The sequence below is a fragment of the Delphinus delphis genome, chromosome 16, assembly GCF_949987515.2.
Source record: "Delphinus delphis chromosome 16, mDelDel1.2, whole genome shotgun sequence".
Lineage (NCBI taxonomy): Eukaryota > Metazoa > Chordata > Mammalia > Artiodactyla > Delphinidae > Delphinus > Delphinus delphis.
Window position 1 is genome coordinate 36317221 of NC_082698.1, and position 25024 is coordinate 36342244.

The 25024-nt window shown below is 34.9% G+C and overlaps 1 protein-coding gene across 4 annotated transcripts in view; it reads right to left on the reverse strand.

Moving 5' to 3' along the window:
* Positions 1-2149: 2149 nt before the first annotated feature.
* Positions 2150-25024, reverse strand: part of KIF20B (kinesin family member 20B) — a 74715-nt gene continuing 51840 nt past the window's right edge. For all 4 annotated transcript variants that reach the window (XM_060034497.1, XM_060034498.1, XM_060034499.1 and 1 more), the window contains 10 exons: positions 20409-20534; positions 19651-19778; positions 17997-18152; positions 14105-14281; positions 11965-12111; positions 10371-10568; positions 7704-7805; positions 6940-7090; positions 3523-3665; positions 2150-2391 (listed from right to left, as the gene is read on the reverse strand). In XM_060034497.1, the coding sequence (XP_059890480.1) occupies positions 2314-2391; positions 3523-3665; positions 6940-7090; positions 7704-7805; positions 10371-10568; positions 11965-12111; positions 14105-14281; positions 17997-18152; positions 19651-19778; positions 20409-20534 (1406 nt within the window). In that variant the 3' untranslated portion in view covers positions 2150-2313. The remainder of the gene's footprint in view (positions 2392-3522; positions 3666-6939; positions 7091-7703; positions 7806-10370; positions 10569-11964; positions 12112-14104; positions 14282-17996; positions 18153-19650; positions 19779-20408; positions 20535-25024) is intronic.

A 25024-nucleotide genomic window follows, 5' to 3' on the forward strand; every position in this document is an offset into this window, starting at 1 on the left:
AGAGTTTTTAATATATTTTTATATATACGTGCTCTGCCTGTACATACTCCAATATTTTCTCCAGGTCGGCGGCTTATCTGCACCCTGTTGTATTTCTCAAGACTTTGCTGGTTTTTCCTATCAAAGTTTTCTCTTTATTGTTGGTTTTTAGTAGTTTGACTCTGATTTTCCCAGGTGTACTATTCTTTGGATTTAGCTTAATTGGAGTTTACAGTGCTTCAAAGCCAATGTTTCCTCATAAAAGTTGTAAAATGTTTGGCTGTTATTTCTTCAAGTATATTTTTCTGCCCTATTTTCATTCTTTTAGCCTTCTGGATCTCCAATTACACCTGTTAATCCATGTGATATTATTCCATAGGACCCTCAGGCTCTGTTCTTTCTCCAATCTCCCTTTTCCTCAGATTGGACAATTTTAATTGATCTGTTTTCACGTTCACTGATACTTTCTTCTGACACCTCTAATCTGCTGTTAAATCTATCCAGATTGTTTACATCAGTTATTTTTGTTTTAAAAATTCCACTTGTTTTCTCTATTCTTTCCATCTCTCTGCTGAGATTCCCTTTGCCTTACTCATTGAGATAGCATTTCCTTTAAATCTGAACAGGCGCACAACAGCTGCTTGAAAGTTTCTGCAAAATTCAACAGTTGTGCCATGTCAAGATTTATTTTCATGCTTTTTCTTTACCATAGGACTCATTTTCCTGTTTCTTTCCATATATACTAATTTTTGACTGGTATGTCACACATTATAAAAGATATGTGAAAGAGAATCTGTGCTATATCTTCCTCTGAAGGGTTGATTTTTGTTCCAGTAGGCATTTTGATTACTGATTGCTTTCAACTTATGCAGACTTGGTGTTATGCTTTGTTAGTATAAGCATGTGGAAAGCCCAAGGTATTTCTCAAGCCCTTCCAATTGTCAAACTGTCTCCTTTGCAGATGTTGTTAAGGCTTGATTTCAGTCTACATTCTGGGATGTAGACACTCATTTACAGTATGAGAGCTGAAACAAGAAGCCAGTGTAATCTTGTTCAGCCTTAGCTGGGAACGTGCATGTTGGGTGACTAAAATTTTTTGCCACTCTGGGGATGTCTGAGAATGACTACAAAAGTGCCTAGGTACTGATTTGGGGATGACAAATAAATTTTACCAAATAAGCAAATTTGTAATCATGTAATCTGTGAATAATGAGGATCAATTATATATATACACGTGTGTGTGTGTGTGTGTATATAAATATATATTAGCATGAAACCATGTAGCATAATAAAAACATGTTCATGCTTAAAGAGGTTTCAGTTTTAAATTAACTATTTTGATGGAAAATTTCCCCAAACACATATAAGTGTCTCCTAAACAAGACACCAAAGATAACTTTTATTCCTGTCTCAGGGACATGATTATAGTAAACAATGCTAAAATCCAACGAAACCTTAAAGGTTTCAGATGCATAAATGTGTGCTCTTAAAAAGCCCCAGTTGGCAACAATTCTTGAGGCCTCTGCTTTGTTTTTTGTTCCTTATTGGTATTTTTTTAAACCAAAGCTTAATATACGTTAGTTGTGTGAACTTGAAAAAGTAAATTTTATGGGTCTCGGTTTTCTCATCTATAAAATGAGGAAAGTGTATTTCTAAGGTCTCTCCAGGTCTAAAATTCTATCTTCCCTAGATAACAGTATAATTTTTTGGCCTCTAGATGTTATCGCCTCTTCCCTTCTAACTTTTTGCGTCTAATCTTCTGTGTCCTGGAAAAATCAGAAAACCAACTCTATTCAATTATTTAAAAATAAAAGACATTCTAATTAAAGGCCTGAGATCTTTTCTAAATTATGTGCATACATATTTTAGCAACTAGAAGACTTGTACACACTTACTCCCTGAATCTCAGCTATAATCCAAACAGATATGTAAAATTACCTGTATTTCCTAACAGATACAGTAAAAGCAATTCCTAAAACACTGTTAAATATAAGTAAACCAAATATCTGACCTGTGATATCTATGTATAGAAAAACAAACAAAAAATAACAGTATCTTTCCTAGGTTCCTCACTGGTCCCACGCCTGGGATAACAGGAAAATACATACAGTTTGAAAAGAAGCTATTATTTAAAAGCCTTAGAAAAGTAGACAAGCAAACTTACTGTTGACTTATTTTCTTTATTGAATTAAAATTACACTATTATAAAATAGCAATGTACACACAAAGGGATTTGATGCATCATAGTATATACAATTATCTTTAAAAGGTCAGGATGCAAGTTATAATGATTATGAATATAAATTTTATATTAAAACATTCTCCATAAGTGATTTATTTGACTGTTTTGGTTCGAAGTCGTCGTTTGAGAATCTGATGATCACTTTCTTTCACTTTATGGTCCATAAAAATCTGAAATTAACAATTTCATAATTTTTTATAAATAAAAATAAAAATGAAATTTTGCTTACAATTAATAAGCTATGTTCACGTTCCATGACAGTACTTTCTGTCCTCCTGGACTGCAGATATACAATCTTCTATAAAAAAGCATGTCTAAGGTAGTAGATTTTATAAAAGATTCTTTCAACACTACCTAATTCTGGAATTAAAATAATCCACACTTTTACTGAATTCATAGCTTGAAATAATTACTAAAATATTTGGAGACAAGTGCCTCAAATAATTTTTAGGAAATGATTTTTTGCAGTAACAAGTATATAACTTAGAAAGTAGAAACAGCATTATTTTGCAACTAAGAAAAGAAATAACTTCAGCCAAGGGAGAAAATTATGTACTTATCAGACAGATGGAGAAAAGTAACCAAGGGAACAGTACTTCCAAAAGCATGACCTAATGATCCTAATTCTTTACTACTTGCTTCAAGTGTCTATCTTATATCTGATAGCTACTGTTGCAAAAGGTCTCTCCCGATTTTTCTTGGCCATTTTCTGTTGAAGGCTTTTTCTTTAATTCCTTTTCTACCTTCACTTCCATCCACTAGGCAGATGCAAAAATGACAGAAAATTAGAACTTTCCCTGTAACAGAACAGCCTGTTCTAAGTAAGGAGAATGAGTCATAAAGTCAGGGTGACAACCTATATAGTCTTTTCTTAAGAAAACCTGGAAGCCTTAGAGGGAAAGTGGGAGGAAATGACTGAATGTCAATTCTATAGTTTTAGCAGGCAGACTTAGGGCCAGATTTGTACAACTCTTGTGATAAAGATAATAAGAAAAACAGATGTTAGAAGCCAATAAATTATGAAATAGTGATAATTCTATTGATGGAATTAAAATTGCTCTTATGAGTTTATAAATGCAGATGCATGTGACACTTGTATACATTAATGCAGCGTTTATATTCAATGACTATAAATTTAACGCATCCAGTGCCAAAAGTACAACATTTAAAGCGTGTTTTAAGAGATATGGTCTACAGAATAAAAGTTCAAACCATTATATAATTCAAATTGTTATGAATACTTCAGAATTAAGAAGAACATAAACAGTTTTACTTTTAAGAAAACTTAAATAGTAGCTTACCACTTGGCCAGATATATCAATAGGAGATGAAATTTCGTTTGTGTATAATTTCCGTTTGGCCCGTTTTGGTCGAGACACATTTTCTTTACTTACTTCTACATTTGAGAGCTTTGAAGAGCTTATTGTTTCAATTATCTTCTTTGCTATGAAAAAAACACATTAGTTAAATCTTGAAATAATTTTCTAACTGCAAATATTTGAAATCCTTAATAAAGAACCATATTAAAAAGAAAAGCACTGCAATTCATAAATGGTAAAAGGACACGAATAGAAAACTCACAAAGAAAAAAGAATTAAATGCCTAATAAACACACAAATTAATGATCAACAGCAAAAATAAAAGGGCAAATAAATAAAATATCACTTCACTAATGTTCAACATATTGAAAAGGTTTGGTAAATTATAGTACAACCAGTAAAACTCAGGCATCTTTAATGACTTGGAAGAGGTTTATACTACATTAAGGAAAAGATCAGGATACGTATATAGTGGACCATGCATCACTAAGAACAATAAGGTGGTAGAGCTAGTTCAGTACTCACACGTAAAGACGTCCACAATGAATATTAAGTGAAAGTAACTTGTGAGCCCTTTACTTCTAGTTAACAAACGCGTGCACATGCACACACACAGTAAAAGAAAGCAAATTGTTAACAGCTGATTGCTTCTGGTAAGTTGAATAGGAATTTTAAAATTTCTTACTTTGTACATATGCTTTTTTTTTAATAGACACATATTGATTTTAACAGAAAACATACTTCCATTTGGGAAAACTTCCGGATAGAAAATCCATGTACATATGATATCAACTATATATTTTTTTTAAATAGAAAACACATTTAAGGAAACATGCTGAACTGAGGTCTACTTGTCAAGGGCTGAGCTGAGCCTGAGAGCTGAGCTGCCAGATGTCAGAGTGGCTAATTAAGACAAGTCAAAATGAAAGTTAAAGCCTTTAACCACTTAACTGCAGTTGAATAAGAGGCTAAACCTGAGAAAGCGCCAACTCCCACCGCCCTTCTACATTCCCCCGTGGAATAATGCACAGTCTGGGTCAGGTGGATCAGCACAGAAGTTGGGGTGATCTTATTGCCAAGTAAGCCCTAAACAAAAGGCTCTTGCACTTGCAGTTTTATGGACCTTGGTGCTGGAGACCAGTGGGGAGGGCTAGGAGCGGAAAAGTAGAGTCAGAGTGGAGAAAAGTGTCTTCAAGTTTCCCTCCACTTCCCCGTCATAACGTCTTTGGCAGAGATGCCTGAGGACGTTCTCTACTGAAGGCTCCCAATTAATAGGATACAAATGAAGGCACCTAGGCTAGGAATGCAGATATGTGTAAGAGTATGGCTGGCAAGAGACCTGAGTCCTTGACTAACTCCCTTCACAGACTAGGACGCATTGGCTGTGTATCAAGTTTGATGTGGGGACGGTAGCTTTCCCTCATGAGACCTAACAGGTAAAACCTTTGTAATTGCCTAAGGTCAGCCTCAAACAAATCACACATAGGATTTTGGCCTGGAGCTTCGAAATTCCTCACTACTGTGTGCCAACCACTATACTAAGAGCTGAGGATGTAAACTAGACAGACATTTTGCACTTGTAGAGCTTATAGTCTACTGGAAAAGATAATAAGAAAACAAAAAGTTATATAGTTTAAATAATTCATTCTGCACTTTGAAAAGATCACTCTGGCTTCCATGTACTGAATGGATAAGAGACAGACAAAAGGGATAAACTGGGAAACCAGCGTTACTGAGTAACGGATTAACAGTAGTTACCAGAGCAGCAGAATTTTAAGCACTGATCTCTGTTTTCTTCTTCTCTCCCTTTATTTCCAAGTGATCAACAACAGACATGTATTGCAGTTACAATCCCCAACAGGGATACTTTATATTACTAGAAATAAGTTTTTAAGAATTCCACACCGGGTATATAGGTAGGGAAGCTGTTAAGGACAAGGGAGTCATTACCAGGTGGGTACCTCCCTCTCCTTGAAAACATATTTCTTTTTAATATATAAGCAACGGTCAACATAATTTAAATAAAATACAGAAGCATCTAAAATAACAAGTCCCACCTCTCCAAATTTAGACATTTAACAGTTTGCTGTTTGTCTCTCCAGATATTTTCTATGCTTATACAAACTATACCTTTCAAAGAATGTATATATTTTTTGAAAAATATATACAAATGGGTCTAAGTCTGAAGTTCCCAAACTGTGTACCAAGACATGCTGCAGCAAATTCACGAGAGCAGCTCCGAATATTTTAAATTTTTGAGGAAAACAGTGACACTCTGTAACTCAGGGTAGTTCAGTTTCAAAAAGATATCACATTGCCTTCCTTCTGATGATTACATATTTTGGCAACCTGGATTTTCAGGAGCTGAATTTTCAGTGATTGTTTGGCCTTAAGTATTAACGGATGGAACTATTAGGTGTTTCTTTGAGTGCATGGACACAATGAAAAAAATTACTGAGACATTAAGGGCGCTGTGAACCAAGAAAGTTTGGGAAGCTCTGCGGTTAAGTTTTTACAGAAAGTATTTTTACACAACCAATCTGACTAAATTCAGCTGTCCCTGCTTTCAGTCCTTTTCCCTCCTCATTCTCCCCACCTCCAGTCTCCAATTTACCCTATTGCTACCATTCAGGTACTCTAACGAAAACTCACTCCTTCCTGCCCCCTTCCTCCCAATAATCTCTCCACATTCTAGATGCCGGATGCATATTGCTACCTGTAATTGCCTGCACATTCCCTACACTTTCCTGGTACTCTATTTGTGTTAAAACTGTTCCCTCTGGTAGATGTGTATATAAATATATATTTATGTATACGTGTATAGAGAGAATATATATCTTAGCACATATCAATACAAAAGTATTAGTATGTCTACATTATATTATAAAGAAAAAAGCATTAAGCAACTAAACTCAATACATATTTATAGAAATATATGCTTTTGATATATATGATTAGGTAATGTTTTTACATGCAGAGAAAAAAACAGTAGGAGAAAATATACCATAATACTAACAGTGGTTATCTCTAGGAGGTATAATCTTCCAACATTTCAACACCCAGGTTAAATCCCATCTCTTCTATAAAATCTTCCCATAGCCCCCAAACAAACAGCTCTCTTCCTCCAATACTACCATGCACTTTCCTTGTATCTCTACAACTATTACATTAAGCAGCCTTCTCTGCATCAATTAATTACTTAAATACAGATCTTTCTCTTCCATTACCCAGTGAACACCAAGGCATATCATCCTTTCATGTTTCCTCCCTAAATACCTAACATGAGACACTGTCTACTGGAAATATAATAGTCACTGTTGTTGAGTTTATACACCAATCAGATATTAGAAAACACCATATATCTAACGTAAAAGGTCATTTAATTAATATTCGGCAAACCTTTTGATTGAAGAATAGTTGGAGAATGTTGTAAGAAATCTCCAAATTTCTGTAGCGTTCCTTCTTTTTTCTTAGCAGGCACGTTTACACTAATTGTGGATGCCTGACTCCGTAAAGAATAAGTTTTCTTAGATGATGGGCGTGTGGAAACCTAATAAACAAACACTTCTTGTTATTGTTGATGAGGAATGTTAGAAGGAAACAGTTACAGCCATAGTTGAATTAAAGAGGTCAGGCACAGGTTATGAATTCTCAGGCAGGGAACTTGAGATTAAGAATATAAGGAGAGGGGGGCTTCCCTGGTGGTGCAGTGGTTGAGAGTCTGCCTGCCGATGCAGGGGACACGGGTTCGTGCTCCGGTCTGGGAAGATCCCACGTGCCGTGGAGCAGCTGGACCCCTGGGCCATGGCCACTGAGCCTGTGCTCCACAACAGGAGAGGCCACAACAGTGAGAGGCCCGCGTACCACACACACAAAAAAAAGAATATAAGGAGAGGGATGAAAGGGCCAGAGAATGAGTGTGATAGAATGATAAGTCAGAGGTGAACACATCAAGGGGTACCTGCTACTTGCCAAATGCCAAAGGTTATATATTCAGAGCTGAATTAGATGGATAGAAGACGAAAGACAAATAAGTTATAACTGGACAAAACCCAACTTCTGAATAATTATTACTAATCAAATTTGACATTTTTATTTTCATCTTCTACTTTATAAATGTAAGTTATGAAAATGGTCAATTTTGGACAAATTAGAAGACAAACCTTTTGTTCCTTTTTGACAGAAGAATTTCTATGCTCAGAAACAGGGGACTTCAAATTAGTTCTGGGTGTAGCATTCTTCTTATTTTCAAAATTCACAAAGTCCTAAAAATAATGAATTTCAGCACTGATTAATTTCTTGACAGTGTTTTCTTTCTCTCTCTAGACTCCAGGGGAGGAAAAAAAAGAACAAAAGCAAACTAACAAACAAACAAACAACAACAAAACAAGAAAATGGTTCTTAACCAGGGGCAATTCTGACGCCAGGGGACATAGGCATTGTCTGAAGATATTTTTGGTTGTCACTGCTGGGGATAAGGGGAAGGTTTAATGGAAACTAGTGGGTAGAGGCCAGGAATACTGCTAAAAACCCCTTAAAATGTACAGGGCATTGAACTCTCCTAAACAAAGAAATATCTGGCTGAAAATGTCAATCACGCTGAAGTTGAGAAACCCTGACTGAAGGTACAATGTTTTTTGCCAACTTCATTGAAATATTACTCATATATAACATACGTAAGTTTAAGCACACAGCATGATGATGCAATACATGTTTTTATCACAAAATGATTGAAGGTATGAATTTTTCACATGCATCATGATGAAATTACATTAGTTAAATGAAGGGATAACAGCTTTTATTTGAACCCCATCTTGACAATACAACATAGCAATATATTTATCTACACCTTTCCCAACTCCCAAATCATGCTGAGCATAACCTCTCATTGATACTTAGTGACACTGAAAACAAAACAAAACTCTGCAGTATAAGCACAGGTAAAACGTGAAAGTTAAGAAATACAATCTGTTTTTGCTACTAAAAAGGCATGACCTCTCACTCTTCTTTTCCCCACTTAATCTTAAGACAAAGTCTTTTGTAGTACATTAACTGAACTGAACTTGTGCAAATATTAGTCGTACTAAAGATTATAAGCATAAAAGGAAAAAAAAAAGGCAAGAACAGAAGCAGAGAGATCATGACTGAACCTCAGAATTCAAGTTACCCAGTAAAGTCTTAAGAATCACAAGAAGAAGATTTTGTAAAAGAGGAAAGATGGTAATCAGGGGAAGCAAAGGAAGAAAGATTGTAACTCCATCATACTTGTAGTGTTCAATAAAGAGCTCTTTGGAGTCTTCACTAGATTAGAATATAGCACTGCATAAATTATTTTCCTGAGGACTTTACAACACTCAGTTTATTACAGCAGTAAAGAGCTAGCAAAATCAGTTAAAACTTTTAAGTTTCTACATGGTTTACCCTACAACAATCTGTGTATCTATTCTGAAACTGGGAGTGTATGCCGGCAGTAAAATGAATAAAATAACTTTATCTTAACCCTCTGAGTATACAACCGATTTTTCCTTTTCCTTTGAAAAAAATGAATCAAGTCAACATAGATGTTAGTCACCATGTTAACAAAGATGATGAAATTAAACTACTTAGTACAGTTGGCCCTTGAACAAAACAGGTTTGAAATGCATGAGTCTGCTTATACACTGATTGTTTTCAATAGTTAGTAAATGCTACATCCCTACATGATCTGTAGTTGGTTGAATCCACGGATGAGGAACCTCACATACTGAGGGCCGACTGTAAGTTACACAAGATTTTTCTGCGCTGCGGCTGGCACCTAACCCTCATGTCGTTCAAGGGTCAACTGTGTCTTAATGGTATCTAAAGTGTACTAAATATAAATTAAATAAATATAGAATAAAAGTTAACTAAGGCGCTCCAAAACAATCGCTAAAGGTGTTCTATGTGTAGAAGGAAATATGCTAAATAATATTCACTCAGCAAACGTATTACCTGACAGAGAGCCTCAGGAGTATGGTTAATATTATTTCTGCTCTTCCACCAACTTGAAAACATACTACTCTTTAAAGGCGTGAAAAAGACAAGTTGGAAAAAAGTTATTGTGCCAGAGAGTTTATAATTATAGTTTTAAACATAAATATTTCTGTTAACATAAATATTGCCATTTATTATGTATCTACCACATGTGGAATAAAAGCACAACATTTTAAATATATTATATCTAATTCTTTATTTCCGAAAGGAGGGAAGTGAGGATCGGAAAGTTTATGTGACTGGCTAGAATATGATAGAAGGTTTGGTAACCCCACGATCAGAAAGCTGCGGCAGAGAGAAGTAAATAGTTCTTGGCCTACCACTAAATTGAGACCCAAATTTTAATACTGGCTCATAGAAGAAGAATTTCTCTTCTGAAACCAACTATGATCATAGAGACCTAAGATTTTAGTTAAATGACAAAGATTATATTCAAGCAAGTTAGTCGTTTCAGTTTCTCTAATTCCTTATATCAACCCCTTTTCTCTTCCATTGGAGGGAAAGTGACTGAGTTTGAACAGGACCGGTATACTGAAATAGCTCGCTAGTAAAATTCACCACCATTTGACCTGTCATAGCTTCACTAAAAGAAGGAATAATCTATATATTTTAAAATCTATAAGCTTTTTGTTTGAGGACTATTCACCACAGTAATATTCTTAAAACAGTATTAAATATACCATAAACTATGATTCTGGTCTCTAATAGCAGTGCTTATGAATAGGAGGGCAATGTAACAGAGTTTAACTATATATTATCACTGAGCTTAATAATAATAAGGTTTACTTGTTTAATTCACTTAATAGTTAAGTATTTACCTCCTCCATTTCATTACTCTTCCTCTTCCGGGCCTTGGGAATCTTAACCGTCACTGGTGAGGTACAACCCAGGTGTTTCACTGCCATTTTGTTTGGCTGTAAAGGTGTAAATTGAATCTCTAACTCAGGTTTTGGAAATCGAGTACTTTGATTATTTTCTGTTGACACTTCACAAGAGTCAAGGACTACAGATCCATCCTACAACAGAATTTAAAAGGAAAACAAATCTTATTTGCAGAATATGAATTTCTAAATTGCCAAAAATTAACTGTCTCAATTACCTATTAAAAACAATAAATTGGAAAAGATAAAAAGTTTGCTTGATCAAATTTGCTACAGCAAGGACAGAAAGACTGAGTTATCATCTACTTTCTCCAGGTTTATACATGGTATGTTAAAATTGAGAGAAACTTAGAGATCAGTATTTCCCAAACCTGTGTCATCGTAAGAATTATCTAGAGAAATTGTTTAAAAGATTCTTGGACCCTACCACAAACTTACTAAATCAGAACTCTCCAAAGAAAGAGTCAATGATTTTTAATAAGCACCCTAGTTATGGTAAACTGAAGTTTGCTGTAAATTCTTTACTGTTCTTCCCACTGAGAGACAGTCTCATTCCCCTTCCTTGAATTGGGGCTGGCCTTAATGGCTTCCATGACTGATAGCATGTGGTGGAAGTCACGTGATTCTTCTGAAGCCTTGTAAGGAATGGCTTGTGTTATTTCCCCAGATCAAAATGCCTTTCTCTTCCCATTCTCTGCTTGGTAAACTTCTATTCACCTTCAAGACCCAGTACGATGTTACTTTTTCTAATCCACGTCCACAACCACTCAGGCAAAATTCATCATATCCTCCTCATCAGTGTTCCTTCTTAGCACTCTCTTTATAACACTTAGTCCATAAGGTGAAACAAGATAGTCATTAAATACCTGTCTTATTAGACTTCTTATTCCTTGAGGATGGCGATCATATCTTACTTATGTCTTTATCCTCGGTGCAAGGTTCCCAACAATGAATGCTCCCAATAAATGTGTTTTTAAAATAAATATTTAAAAAGTAGTTTTATTTTCAACAAGTGACATAGAATTTGTATCTATTTCATAGGCAAGCTGAGAAACTACGTTATCCAATGCAAGTCACAGAACCCTAAGCCCACTTCAAACTAAGGAAACTCATTGTGAGGTTATTGGGATTTGGTGATAAAGTTATAAAATGGGTAAAATTTCCAAAAAATGCTATTTAATAGAATGCTTATTAAATGGACTGCTTATGAGGGAAAATAGTCATCCATATTTTATCTTTTGCGGGATTTCCTATTTCTGACCATCAAATTTGTTTATAATCAAAGATCTGTTTGAGATCAGTATCATTTTGAGAGGAAATTAATACCATTTGGGGACCAAATTTCCCCAAAAGAATTGCATCTCCCCTCAAAAGCCTTCAGTTTTCCTTTCCATAGCCAAGAGCACACACAGCTAACTGTATAGCAAGATACCTACAACAACTGATTAAATTATACTTGCAAGTATTATTTAGTAATTAATGGTCATTGGTAAAGAGGGTTAAAAAGTGGACTGTGTTATCAAATACTCACTTCTACTTCATCCCTGGAAATTTCAAAACTTGTTGACTGAGGTTCAGTTTCAACCCTGCCAAAACTTGTTGACTGAGGTTCAGTTTCAACCCTGCCAGGATCCATTGAACTCGTATGTCTGGGCTGGATATCCATGGTCTGTTTTTCCTAGTAAGGAAATATTAAAGCAACAAGCCACCGTAACCGAATATACATTAAAATACTTCACCTAAAGAATATAATATCAAGATTTGGGTGAATTAAATAGTGGAAGTAATTAAAGACTTCTTCAATGACCAACTAACTCTCCTTCTTCTTCTCTTTCATCCTCAGAGAGTTAGGAAAGGCTGGGCAACTTTCCAGCCTCTTCTGAATCTGATCTAAAGAGAAATTTGAAAGATTACTTTCAACTTCCAAGGTGTTTTACATATATTCTCTCATTTTACTTTCACTGCAACTCTGAGATTTGGCAAGAATTGTTATTCCTACTTTCCAGATGAAGAAATAGAGAGAAATTAAATAACATGACCACTGTCTATACTGAGTTGGAGCTTGAACCCCCAAAATCACTTTGATAACACAATTTTGAAAAACTAGAGATGTCTTAGGAATGCAACTATAGCATTCGAGTAGAAAAGACCATACTGATAACTAAACCTTTCCTTGCTGTACACTCTTCATCTCACTTAATCAGTCATAGGGTATGCTCTATTCCTAAACCCTACTTAAGGGATCTATAAAAAAAATCAGAATACATTTTTAAACTTGATAAATTCCAACGTGCACCTTCTAATCACTACCATCAAAATCAAAAGTCAAATACATCTCTTATGTCACCTACCCATAACTGTCAAATAAAAAAGATGCTATTGCATTCATAATGGGGAAAGCAACTAGCATGTACTGATTTCCACTGTGGTAATAACTGTGCTAATTGTTTTACAAATGCTCTCGATTAATTTTCACAATTCTATTAGAAAGACATTATCATCTCTGTTTTAAAGTTTGGAAATGTTAAGTAATTTTCCTAAAGGTCCCAAAACCACACTGACAGCAGTTGATACCTAGTTTTTCTAACTTTCTATTCTGTGCAATTTATACCACATGCTAATATCTCTGTTTTGAGCAGTTTTTCTCTTAGAATCATGAAGTCTTTTGATGTAAGAGACATATACACACAAACATATTTAATTTTATTATTGTCTGAAGGCTGCGGAACAGCAGATTTTCAAATGCAGATTATTTACTCTGAAAAGACTAGCTTCAGGTGTACTCTGATTCAATTTACCTGGGAAATAGCTATCTGTGAAATGCAATACTTTCTCTACCTAGGGTCCCTAGCCCCAATGCAATATTACAAAAGTAGCTCCTGGGAATTCCCTGGTGGTCCAGTGGTTAGGACTCGGTGCTCTCACTGCTAGGGCCTGGGTTCAATCCCTGGTTGGGGAACTAAGATCCCTGCAAGCCATGTGGTGCAGCCAGAAGGGGGAAAAAAAAAGTAGCTCCTGAATGACTCACATCTCCTCACCATTATGCTTATTTTCAAAAACAATTTGTATCTTTATCATAAATTTAGGATGGGTTCAAGTATTTAAATATCACCAAGCATTCAGGCTGAGTCATATTTCCACATTTTAAAGGCAGATTAGGGACTAAATCATCAGTTGTTTATTTTCTAATTATTCTATCTAAGAGATATGACCAAAATATTGGAGAAAGTACTATTTCTCAATTAGTCATTGATGAGTCAACCATAATGATAAACTCTGAAAACTCAAAATTCATGACCAATATCCAAATAATTTATTTTTATTTATTTATTTTTTTTGCGGTACGCAGGCCTCTCACTGCTGTGGCCTCTCCCATTGCGGAGCACAGGCTCCGGACGCGCAGGCTCAGCGGCCATGGCTCACGGGCCCAGCCGCTCTGCGGCATGTGGGATCTTCCCAGACCGGGGCACGAACCCACGTCCCCTGCATCGGCATGCGGACTCTCAACCACTGCGCCACCAGGGAAGCCCCTATCCAAATAATTTTTTCAAACTATGATTCCCCACTGATCTACTTACATTTTTATTCTTTAAAAGTTAATCAATTAAATAATTTTGAATACTTCCTATGTTTAATTTAAAAAGGCATAGAAAGAACATGATTCTACTGACTGTTTTAGAAGTTTCTGATGTGATCTTTTTTAATTGTTCAATTTCATTATCTTTCTGTATATTACTGGAGATCAGTGCTTTCAGCTGTATTTCTAAAGCTGCAACCAGCTGATCACGTTCTTCCCGCCACTGTTGGAGGTTACCATCTTTCTCAGCCAACTGTGCTTGAAGCATTTCCTAAACAGAATATGGACAAAATGTTAAAATAAACCTTGCAAAATTATGAATCTAAGAAATTTCTGAATTTCTAAATAACACAATAAATACAACTGTGAACAGGATATATAACAAATTATGTAGTCAAGTCTCGATAAAATATTTACTTATAAAGCCAAACACATAATGCCTTCATATATCTTAAATGTTCACATTGGGCACTTCTTTCAATAAAAAATTACAGCTTTTAAACTAATTCTACCATTTCCCCCAATATTTGAGAAATGAGATGGTAAAATTACAATAAAACAAATGACAAAACTAATAGCAACAAACAATAGAGAAATGAAAATTAAAAATACCATTTTCACTGGGTTCAAAAATCATGAAATAGTTAGTGGTAAATTAAAGAAAATACGTGCAAGACCTAAACATGACAAACTACAAAACATTGCTGAAAGAAATAAAAGAACACTTAAATAAACAAAGAGAGAATCTGTGTTCAAGGATCAAAAGATTCAATATTGTTAAGATGCCAGGTCTCCCTCAAAAGATCTAGAGTCAAAGCAACTTCAAAATTCAAGCAAGCGCGCACGCACGTGTACGTGTGTGTGTGTGTTGACAGAAATGAAAAAGCTGACTCTAAAAATAATATGAAAATGCAAATGACATAACAGTCAAAATTATGTTGAAAATGAAGAACAAAGTAGGAACGGGCTTCCCTGGTGGCGCAGTGGTTGAGAGTCCGCCTGCCGATGCAAGGGACACGGGTTCGTGCCCCAGTCCGGGAAGTTCCCACATGCCGCAGAGCTGCTGGGCCCGTGAGCCATGGCCGCTGAGCCTGTGCGTCCGGAGCCTGTGCTCCGCAACGGGAGAGGCCATAACAGTGAGAGTCCCGCGTACCACAAAAAAAAAAAAAAAAAAGAAAAAAAGTAGGAGCAATCACACTACATCATTTCAAGACTACTATAATAATAATAATCAAGACCGTGATATTGGCGTAAGGATAGACAGACATCAGAAAGCAGAGGATAGGGTCCACAAATGTTATGGTCAATTGATACTCTATAAAAATGCCAAAGAATTTCAATGGAGGAAAGGACAATCTTTTCAACAAAGAGTGATGGAACAACTGAATAGCCAAATGGAAAAAAAGAAAAATACCTTAATTTTAATCTCACACAATATATGAAAGTTAACGCTTGGAGAACTGATTTATGACAAAAGATGCAGAGCAGTAAAAAAGAAACAGTTTCTTCAACATGTACTACCAGGTCGATCGTTAATACACATTTACAGTGACAACAACCGCTTTTACCCCGTCTCACTCCAACACAAAAATTACTTCTAGGGTCTAAATATGGAAGGTAAAACCCCCAACTTTTCAGGAATAATGTAAGAAATGCCCTTGAGGTTCATAAAGGAAAAGATTGGGAAAATGAATTACAATACCTAAGAATTTCTGTTCTAAAAAGGCAACGGGAGAGTAAAAAGTAAACCAGAGATTGAAAGAAGGTAACTGCAACACGCTCCTATCCAGAAAGTATAAAAGTATAAGGAACTTCTATAAAAAAAAAAAGGTAGTCCAATAGAAGATAAGCAAGGAGACTTGGATAGGCAGAGCCAATAAACTAAACATCCAACAATACTAGTTGGAGTATAAATGGATACAACTATTTTGAAAATCAGTCTGGCATTCTACTAGAGTTCCACATACGTTTACCCTATCAACTAGCAATTCTATTCTTGGCTATACAGGCAATAGAAATGTATACACATGTGCACTAAGAGAAATATATAAAAATGTTAACAGGAGATCTTACGCATTAACAGCCCCAAACAGGAAACAATCCACATATATTCAACTTTAAATTGAATAGACTGAGGTATACTTATACACTGAAATATTCAGCAATGAAAACAGACTAACTCCAGTTACCTGCAATAGTATAAATGATCCTCACAAACATAATACTGAGTGAAAGAAACCAGACACAAGAAATGCATTCTATATATTTATGTTTTCATTTACATAAAATTCATAAATGAGCAAAACTAAAGTTTAACATTAAAAGATAGAACAGTTATTACCATTCAGAAGAGGGTTCCATTTTTTAAACTCGGTGGTAGTTAAGTGGGGGCTGGCTTTATAATAATAATTCACTGAACTATATGTTTGTTTTGTTTACTTACTGTGTTATGTATGTTACAATTTTAAAAGCTTTAAAAAACATCAACAATTTATTTCTTAAATATCATAGACACATATCCTAGGTACGATTGTAAAGAAATATATGGGAGAAAGGAGAAAGCTAGCTTTCTCTAGGATTAAAAACTCAAAGGAGGTTTACTTGCTGGCATTGCTGCTAGAGGGACTACTGATTAGGAAAAGAAAGTAGGCCCATTCCTGGGTTGGAGGTAGAGTGACTGACTATGACAGCCAAGAGCTTTGATTTCACTTCTTGCCTCTTAATACTGTCCAGGAAGGTTGGATGGGCTGTGGACAGAAAGAGAACCAGCAGCAACATTTCCTGTTAAGATAAATGCAGCATTACAATCTTGCTCAACCCAACACTTCCTGAAGGTACCTCCAGTCATGTGGAGTTCGCACATGAAGTGAAATATATTGCCATCTCATTGCTGTAGTAATGACAAGTATTAGTCTCACATAACTTGTCACATGACAAAGAGAGTCAAGACTCTAAGGAAACACAACAACTAAATGGAACGTAGTATCCTAGATTAGATCCTATATCCAGAAAAAAACAGTGGGAAAGCTGGTGAAATTCTAGTAAGGTCCATAAGTTAGCTAACAGTACTATAATAATATTGATTTGTTGGTTTTGATCACTGTACTGTTGTTATGTAAGATCTAACATCAGAAGTTGGGTGGTAGGTATACAGAAATTCCCTGTACTAGTTTTGCAACTTTTCTGGAAATAAAATGATTTCAAAATAAAAAGATAAAAAAATTTTAAAAATCATTGGAAAAAATCATCCCTAACTTATTGAAAATTAACATTCCTGTTTGTACAGGAAAGTTTAGCTGGTATAAGTAAAATTCTGTCATTAACAAAGGAAATGCCAATAGATGACAATGTGATACTGCCACGTTACTATCACTGTAAAGAGAGAACTAGTTTTTCATTTAAAAATAATGTTACTGTATTACTCAACAGCTTTCCTCGGCTCAATGATGACTTTAAACTTCTTTTTTCTGATTGAGTGCCAAACAGACTAAGTTGTCGATTTAAATAGGAGGAAAAAAGACAAGCTAAGATAGAATCACTTAAGAACTAGAGCCAGTCAATGTAAAACTGAACGTTATTTCTACCTATAGTCTTCTAGAAACTGTTTAGTTGACTTTAAAAAAAAGACCTGATAAAATGAGCTTTTGAGGTAAAATATAAACACCATGTTAGTAGAATCTACAGTTCAAAATGTAAATGTTTTACAATACAGTAGGGATAACCCTGTGGCAGTCAAAAGAAGAGATTTTTAAGTTCTGAATCTAAATATTGAGATATAATTATTTCCCCAACAATAAGAACTTCAAGATAAAATGGGCTAGAAAAGTCATCTTACAAACAGACAAACTGCCTTTGAAAAAAAGACAAAAAACAAAACCACGCAACCATGTAGATACTGATAAGAATATAAGAATCCCAGGGAAAAATTTAAGAAACCAAAGAAAGCAGGCGAAATACATAGAAGAAAAAGTATAATTGTTACCAACCATTTCGTTTTGTTGCTTCAAACAATGCTCTCTGCCTTCAGCATATTTTTTCATCTCTTTGTTTCGTAGATTCTCAGCTTCTTTTGCTTGAGTGAGAAGCATCATTTTTTCTTCTAACCATTTTTTTCTATCAGCTTTATATTTCTGTTCAGATTCCTATATGTATACATAGCATAAGTAACTATCATATGCTTCAAAAGCAATTAATAAATCTGTATTTACAACATTTCCATGTAATCCAGCACTTTTCATTTCACCTCTTCAAAAAGTTAAAAACAAGTGTTTTTCTTTAAATAATGACAAGATTTGAGTTTATTTCAGATTATCAAAAGAACATTGTTGGTTTGCTTTCCTAAATAGTCATTTCGTTTATAAACTTGATTTTGCTATAAAGTGCATTTGAGGACTTTCCATCATCAGTGAGCTTAAGAAGAAGACACAATTGAAATTTCTGAAAGAGTTACAGAGAACCAAGCCTTCTTAAATGCCAGATTAAAAAAAAAAAATTGACTTACGGTAGTCATTTCTAACTGTATGGTTCCAAAAATAAAATTTTCCTGGGTATACAGGATGCCAAATAAAGAATAACTTGTGCAACAGGGCAAACATTTATTAGTTTAAGGAACAGCTGGACAGAAAATATAGTTGATCAGTAAATTTCAAAGAGGTTTCCATAGATCCTTTGGGTTCAAAAATGTCTAATTTATACATTCAAGTAAAACTTCATTTGAAACAAAAACAGTAATACCACATTAAAAGCTATGTATTTAAAAATCCCGTTTATTATCTAAGATATGTGATCACATTATTTTAGAACAATGTAGAACATACTGGTATTCCTTAATATGAACATTCTCAATGTAATTAATGTTATTTTTTTTCATAATTAATGGAATGGAAAGGGTAAATTCTAAAGTATATAATTAATAGTTACAAAAGAAAGTAACTGATTTCTTTTGTATTTGTTCAGTATCTGATTATATACAGCCTGAATTTAAGAAAATAATTTAGATGCAGTCTTTTCAAAATCAGTTATGTTTTCTTCAATCCCAAAACTACAGTTGGATTGCAACTTCTAATAAATAAAATGTACAAAATTTTACGTAGTATTTTTAAGTCCCATTAAAAAAATATTTCCCCCATATGTTGTATTCTACATATAGTATGTGAAAGCTAAACATGCAAAAACATATAAACACAAAACAGAATATCTTCTCTGTAGTAGTATAGTTTCAAATGTATTCCAGTGTTCAGACATTCAACTCTATTCTTTTCCAGCTTAATAATTAAATTTACAATAATCAAAATAATTTTCCTAATAGTCATCTTCTCCACAGCAGTATTTGATGAGTTAGAAGTTTAAAGCGTAGAAAATAGGTACAAAGACATAAGAAGTGATGATTTAAAAATTAAATATGTAAAACTGAAGACCCAACCACTGCACTTTCATTGGCACTTACTTAGCAGCTTGTATCTTGGGAATTGCTTCCCTGTGTCACTTGAGTGTATACTGAAAAATTATATATTAACATTTCCCAGCTATTGGTTCAGCCATATCTAAATTAATTATAAAATATTTACTAAATTATCCTTTTATGAGAAATATAATGCATATATATAAAGATACAATTACATATACAGATAAAAATCATACCTGTAACTCATCTTGAAGCTTACTGAGCTTTATATTAAGTACATCTGTGTTATCCTCAAGTTCTTTATTTGACCTTTGATTGCTTTTGGTTTCCAAATCTTTGCATTTTTCCTTCCATTTTTCCAATTCTGATTTGAAAACATAAAATTATTTTTAAAGTACATGCAAAAGTTATACCACATAGAGCTACATGTGGCATGGGATACAGACAAGAATCAGCAGAGCCCAGAAGCAGAAGTACACAGACCAAGATAGAACCGAGACCCTTCTAAGAGCTTACCAAATTCTTAAAGAAGAACTACAAAAACCTCTCAATAACCCATTGAATAGTGCTCTGACTATACAGTATAAATGCATGCCAATATACAGGAAACTTCATGTTCTCAAAAATTAAAAACAAAAACAACCGGCTGATGGTATTCTGAAGGATACAGTCAGAGTATTTATTGAGATAAACATATAAGATGATACCAGTTGCTATACAGAGGTGAAACTCCGTTGAAAGTTTATTCTTAACATCTGGGGAACACTGCAAGCTATCATCCAGTTATTATGAAAGTGTCCTTATTCCTTCTCTGACTTAGGTACAACAATTTTCATAATGAAAAACGACAAGCGACAGGATGTTCCAAAAACACACCAAATACTTTTTCATTATGAATTATTATAAACACTAAACTATGTTTAAAAAGAAAGAAATCTAGGAAAATAAAGAAAATGAAAGTATGCTTTGAGATATTTAAGCAATCTTGTTTCACCTGTGGCCAGTCTTTCAGTTTCCTTTAATTTAGCCTCAAGCACTTGATCCTGTTCTACTTGAGTTTGTTCTTGTTCTTCTAGGGTCATTCGCATGTCTTCAATTATTTTCTCTTTAACGCTTAGATCTAAAAATTTGGAAAGAACATTTTAGAAATTACTAACATCTACATCTAGATATCCAATTTTTCCTTTGAGTTCTTCTAAAATTAAAATACACTTTTATTAACTATAATAGAATATGAGTTCCCAATAGAAACTTTGTCCTGTTCACTGCTATATTTTCAATGTCTAGAACAGTACTGGCATATATGAAGGATCAACTAAATAACTGATGTACAGATGGATGCTTGGATGAATGCAAGAATAAATGGATGGAAAAGGAATCTTTTCAGATAAAACTAACAATTTTCAATATAATTAAACTATTAATAAAAATAATAAAAACTATTATTTTACTGTACTTCGCTTTATTGTGCTTCACATATACTGTGTTTTTTACAAATTGAAGGTTTGTGGCAACCCTGCATTAAGCAAGTCTATCAGTGCCATTTTCTAACAGCATTTGCTCACTTCCTGCCTCTGTATCACATTTTAGTAATTCTTGCAATAATTCAAACTGTTTCATTATTGTTGTATTTGTTACAGCGATCTATGACACCGATCTTTACGTTACTCCTGTGATTGTTTTGGGACACTATGAACTACACCCATGTAAGACAGCAAGCTTAATCCATAAACACTGTGTGTGCTGTGACTGCTCCAATGACCAGCTGTGCCCCGTCCCTCCCTCTCCTCGGGCCTCCCTGTTCCCTGAGATACAACAATACTGAAATTAGTCTAATTAGTAACACCACAGTGACCTCTAAGCATTCAAGTGAAAGGAGGAGTCACATGTCTCTCACTTTAAATCAAAAGCTAGAAATGAAAGGATTAAGCTAAGTTTAGTAAGGAAGGCATGTCAAAAGCCTGACTGGCCAAAAGCTAGCCCTCTTGCACCAAACAGCCAAGTTGTGAATGCAAAGTAAAGCTCCTGAAGAGACTTTAAAGTGCTACTCTAGTGAATACTCAAATGATAAGAAAGCAAAACAGACTTATTGCTGATATGGAGAAAGTTTCAGTGGTCTAGAGAGAAGATCAAAACCAACCACAACATCCCCTTAAGCCACAGCCCAATCTAGAGCAAGGCCCTAATTCTCTCCAATTCTGCGAAGGCTGAGAGAGGTAAGGAAGCTGCAGAAGAAAAGTTTCAAGCTAGCAGAGGTTAATTCACGAGGTTTAAGGAAAGAAGCTGTCTTCAAAACATAAAGTGCAAGGTGAAGCAGCCAAGTGCTAATGTAGAAGCTGCAGCAAGTTATCCAGAAGATGTGACTGAACTGCTGGAATTTCATGACAAAACCTGAACAGATGACGAGTTGCTTCTTATGGATGAACAAGGAAAGTGGTTTCTTGAGACGGAATCTACTCCTGGTGAAGACTGTTGAAATGACAACAAAGGATTCAGAATATAGCATAAACTGAGTTGATGAAGCAGTGGCAGAGTCTGAGAGGCCTGCCTCCAATTTTGAAAGAAATTCTACTGTGGGTAAAATGCTATAAAGCAGTGCACGCTACAGAGAAACTGTTCACGAAAGGAAGAGTCAACTGATGCGGCAAATCTCCTCGTTGTCTTACTTTAAGAAACTGCCGCAGCCACCCCAACCTTCAGCCACCACCGCCCTGATCAGCCAGCAGCCTTCAGCATCGAGGCCAGGCCCTCCCTCCACCAGCAAAAAGATTACAACTCCCTGAAGGCTCAGGTGATGGTTAGCATTTTTTAGCAATAAAGTATTTTTTCATTAGGTATGAGCACTGTTTTTTTAGACATAATACTATTGCACACTTAACAGACCACAATATAGTGTGAACATAACTTTTATGCACTGGAAAACCAAAAAAAAAATTGTGCGACTTATTTCACTATGACCTGCACTTTATTGTGGTGGTCTGGAACCGAACATGAAACATCTCTGAGGTGTGCCCGCACGAATAACACAGATCTTGGGATTTAGAAAAAACATTATTTGTCAAAACACTTACTTCTAGTGTTAATATTCTCAAACCAAAACTAAAACTTTTACCTCCTAAAAACAATAAATTCTCAATCCCAAATTTAAATCTCAAGTAATTATTTTTTCTAGAAAAATTTTCAAAGCCAAATATTTACTCCTAGTGTTCTTAAAACCAACTCATCAGGAATAACTGTACTATTATAACCTTACCAAAACTGTTTCTGGCCCTTGAAAACTGACTACAATAATGGCTTATAAACAATTCTATTCTAATCCTGCCTGATAGAAAGAGATAAGGAGGAGAGATTGGTTTATCGTCTCTGGTGATAGACACATAGTAGCAGGGCTCACTTCTGACACCTCTTACCAAGATTGCTATGAATGTCAGAGGTGATGAATCTATAAATGCATGGCTCAAACTAGGGCACTAAAAGTGACAAAAAAATGACACAAATATCAAAAGATGGCTCCCTTAAAAATGCTTAATATAAAGTAAGCTTAAAACAAAACAGTGAGGAAAAATTTTAACGAGTAATTTTCAGTCTTTCTGTTCAGTGATGTAAGCTGCCAGGAGAGCTAATGAAACAGAATTCCTCTTTAGGATTGAAGGAGTACTGGTATTCTATCTAAAACTTTTTCTTTCAAAAAGCATGATTTGCAAATATATTCAGATTATACAATTAATTATAATTTTATTCAAAGAATCTGTTCCTTTTATACCCTATCTATTGCTCTAAATTGGAGGGCTCAAAAGAAGGAGTTGAAGTATCTAGATAGCAATCAGTAAGGCCCCAGGACACCAATGTTAACTTCGCTAGTGGCTATCCACCTATTATTTGAAAGGTAGGAACAGTAAAAGAAACAAGAGCATTCTTATATCAGTCACTGCCTCCAATAACTTACATTTTATCTCAGGAAAGAATCCAGAAATATGCAACAAATAAAACAGAAAATAAAGCAATATGAAGACAGGAATGATATATCTCATCAAAGCTATCTAAAGATATCTATGAACTATCATAGCTAAATAAACGCCTGGCAAATGAACAAGCAATCAAGTGTTTAACATTCAGGGGAGAGGATCACTGAAAGCTATATAAAGAAATGACACACAAATGTCATGTAAAACTCTGCATTAGAAATACTCAGTGACTGGGAAATCCCTGGCGGTCCAGTGGTTAGGACACGGCACTCTCACTGCCAGGGCCCCAGGTTCGATCCCTGGTTGGGGAACTAAGATCCCGCAAGCCGCCCGGCGTGGCCAAAAACAAAAAAAAATACTCAGTGATAGTTCAAATGTACTTTAGAATACCAGTATACCAGACGTACACAAGTACAAAAGATTGAGACCATGTGATGATACCTTGTTTCACTTATCACACTGGCTGTAAGTTCAAAGTGTGATAACACCTAATACTGGCAAAAATGTGCGGAAATGGGCACTCTATACACTATTATTGAAAATATAAACTGGTATAATGACTTTGGGGAGCAGTTCAGCAATATTCATCAAAATTTTAAACACAACATGTGGGCCAACAATTACACTGCTAGGAATTTCCCATACAAATATATTTACATGTGTGCCCAAAGACTTTTATACAAATATATTCATGTTAATGTCTGTAACAAAAAATAATGTCTGAAATAACCAAAAAAATTTTTTGTTAATAAAAGGGGTCATATTACTGGAGAGTAGATTAGAAGATATGTTGATTGTTACTCCCTGTGAATATGACCTTACTTGGAAACAGAGGCTTTGCAAATGTAATCAAGTTAAGAATAAGGTCATACTGGATAGAGTAGGCCCTAAATCCAATATGACTGGTGTCCTTATAAGAGGGAAATTTGGACAGAGACAGATAGAGTCAAGACACAGACACATTCAGAGGGAAGATGTCCATGTTAAGACAGAGGCAGAGATTGGAGTTATCTCAGAAGTGTGAATGCGGAGTGATTGCTAATGGGTGCAGGGTTTCTTTCTAGGGTGATGAAAATGTTCTGGAATTAGATAGTGGTAGTGGTTGTACGAGCTTGTGAATTTACTAAAATCCACCATACTGTACGCTTTTAAAGGGTAAATTTTATGGTATGTATATCTCCATTTTAAAAAATTAATAAGATAGCTAAGTGAATGGCATTCAGTATTTAAATAGAAATGTAGAAGCCAGGGAAAGCCTCAAGAGCTAAAAATGCACTTTTTTTTTTTTGTCAGAGAATGTCTCATACATACTTAAAATCACAAGAGTGAATGAACTCTCAAGAGAGAAAATACAAAGAAAAAAAATGATGATGGCTTAATCAGGAAATTTGTCAAAGTGGCTGAGGCTCATTCTGAGAGAAAGGCAGTAACCCTAAGAATAGATCACAAAAGCCGAGGTAAGAGTTTCAAAAGGGGGCAAGCTACGCCTTACCTTTATGTTTAGCAAAAATATGCTCATACACAATAAATACTACTTAAAAAATGAAAATGAAAGAGAATAGACAATAATTCAAAATAATTAAAAAATAAAGGAAAGATTGCAAAAAGCTAAAAGATTTGAAAATATGTAGGTTACAAGTGATCT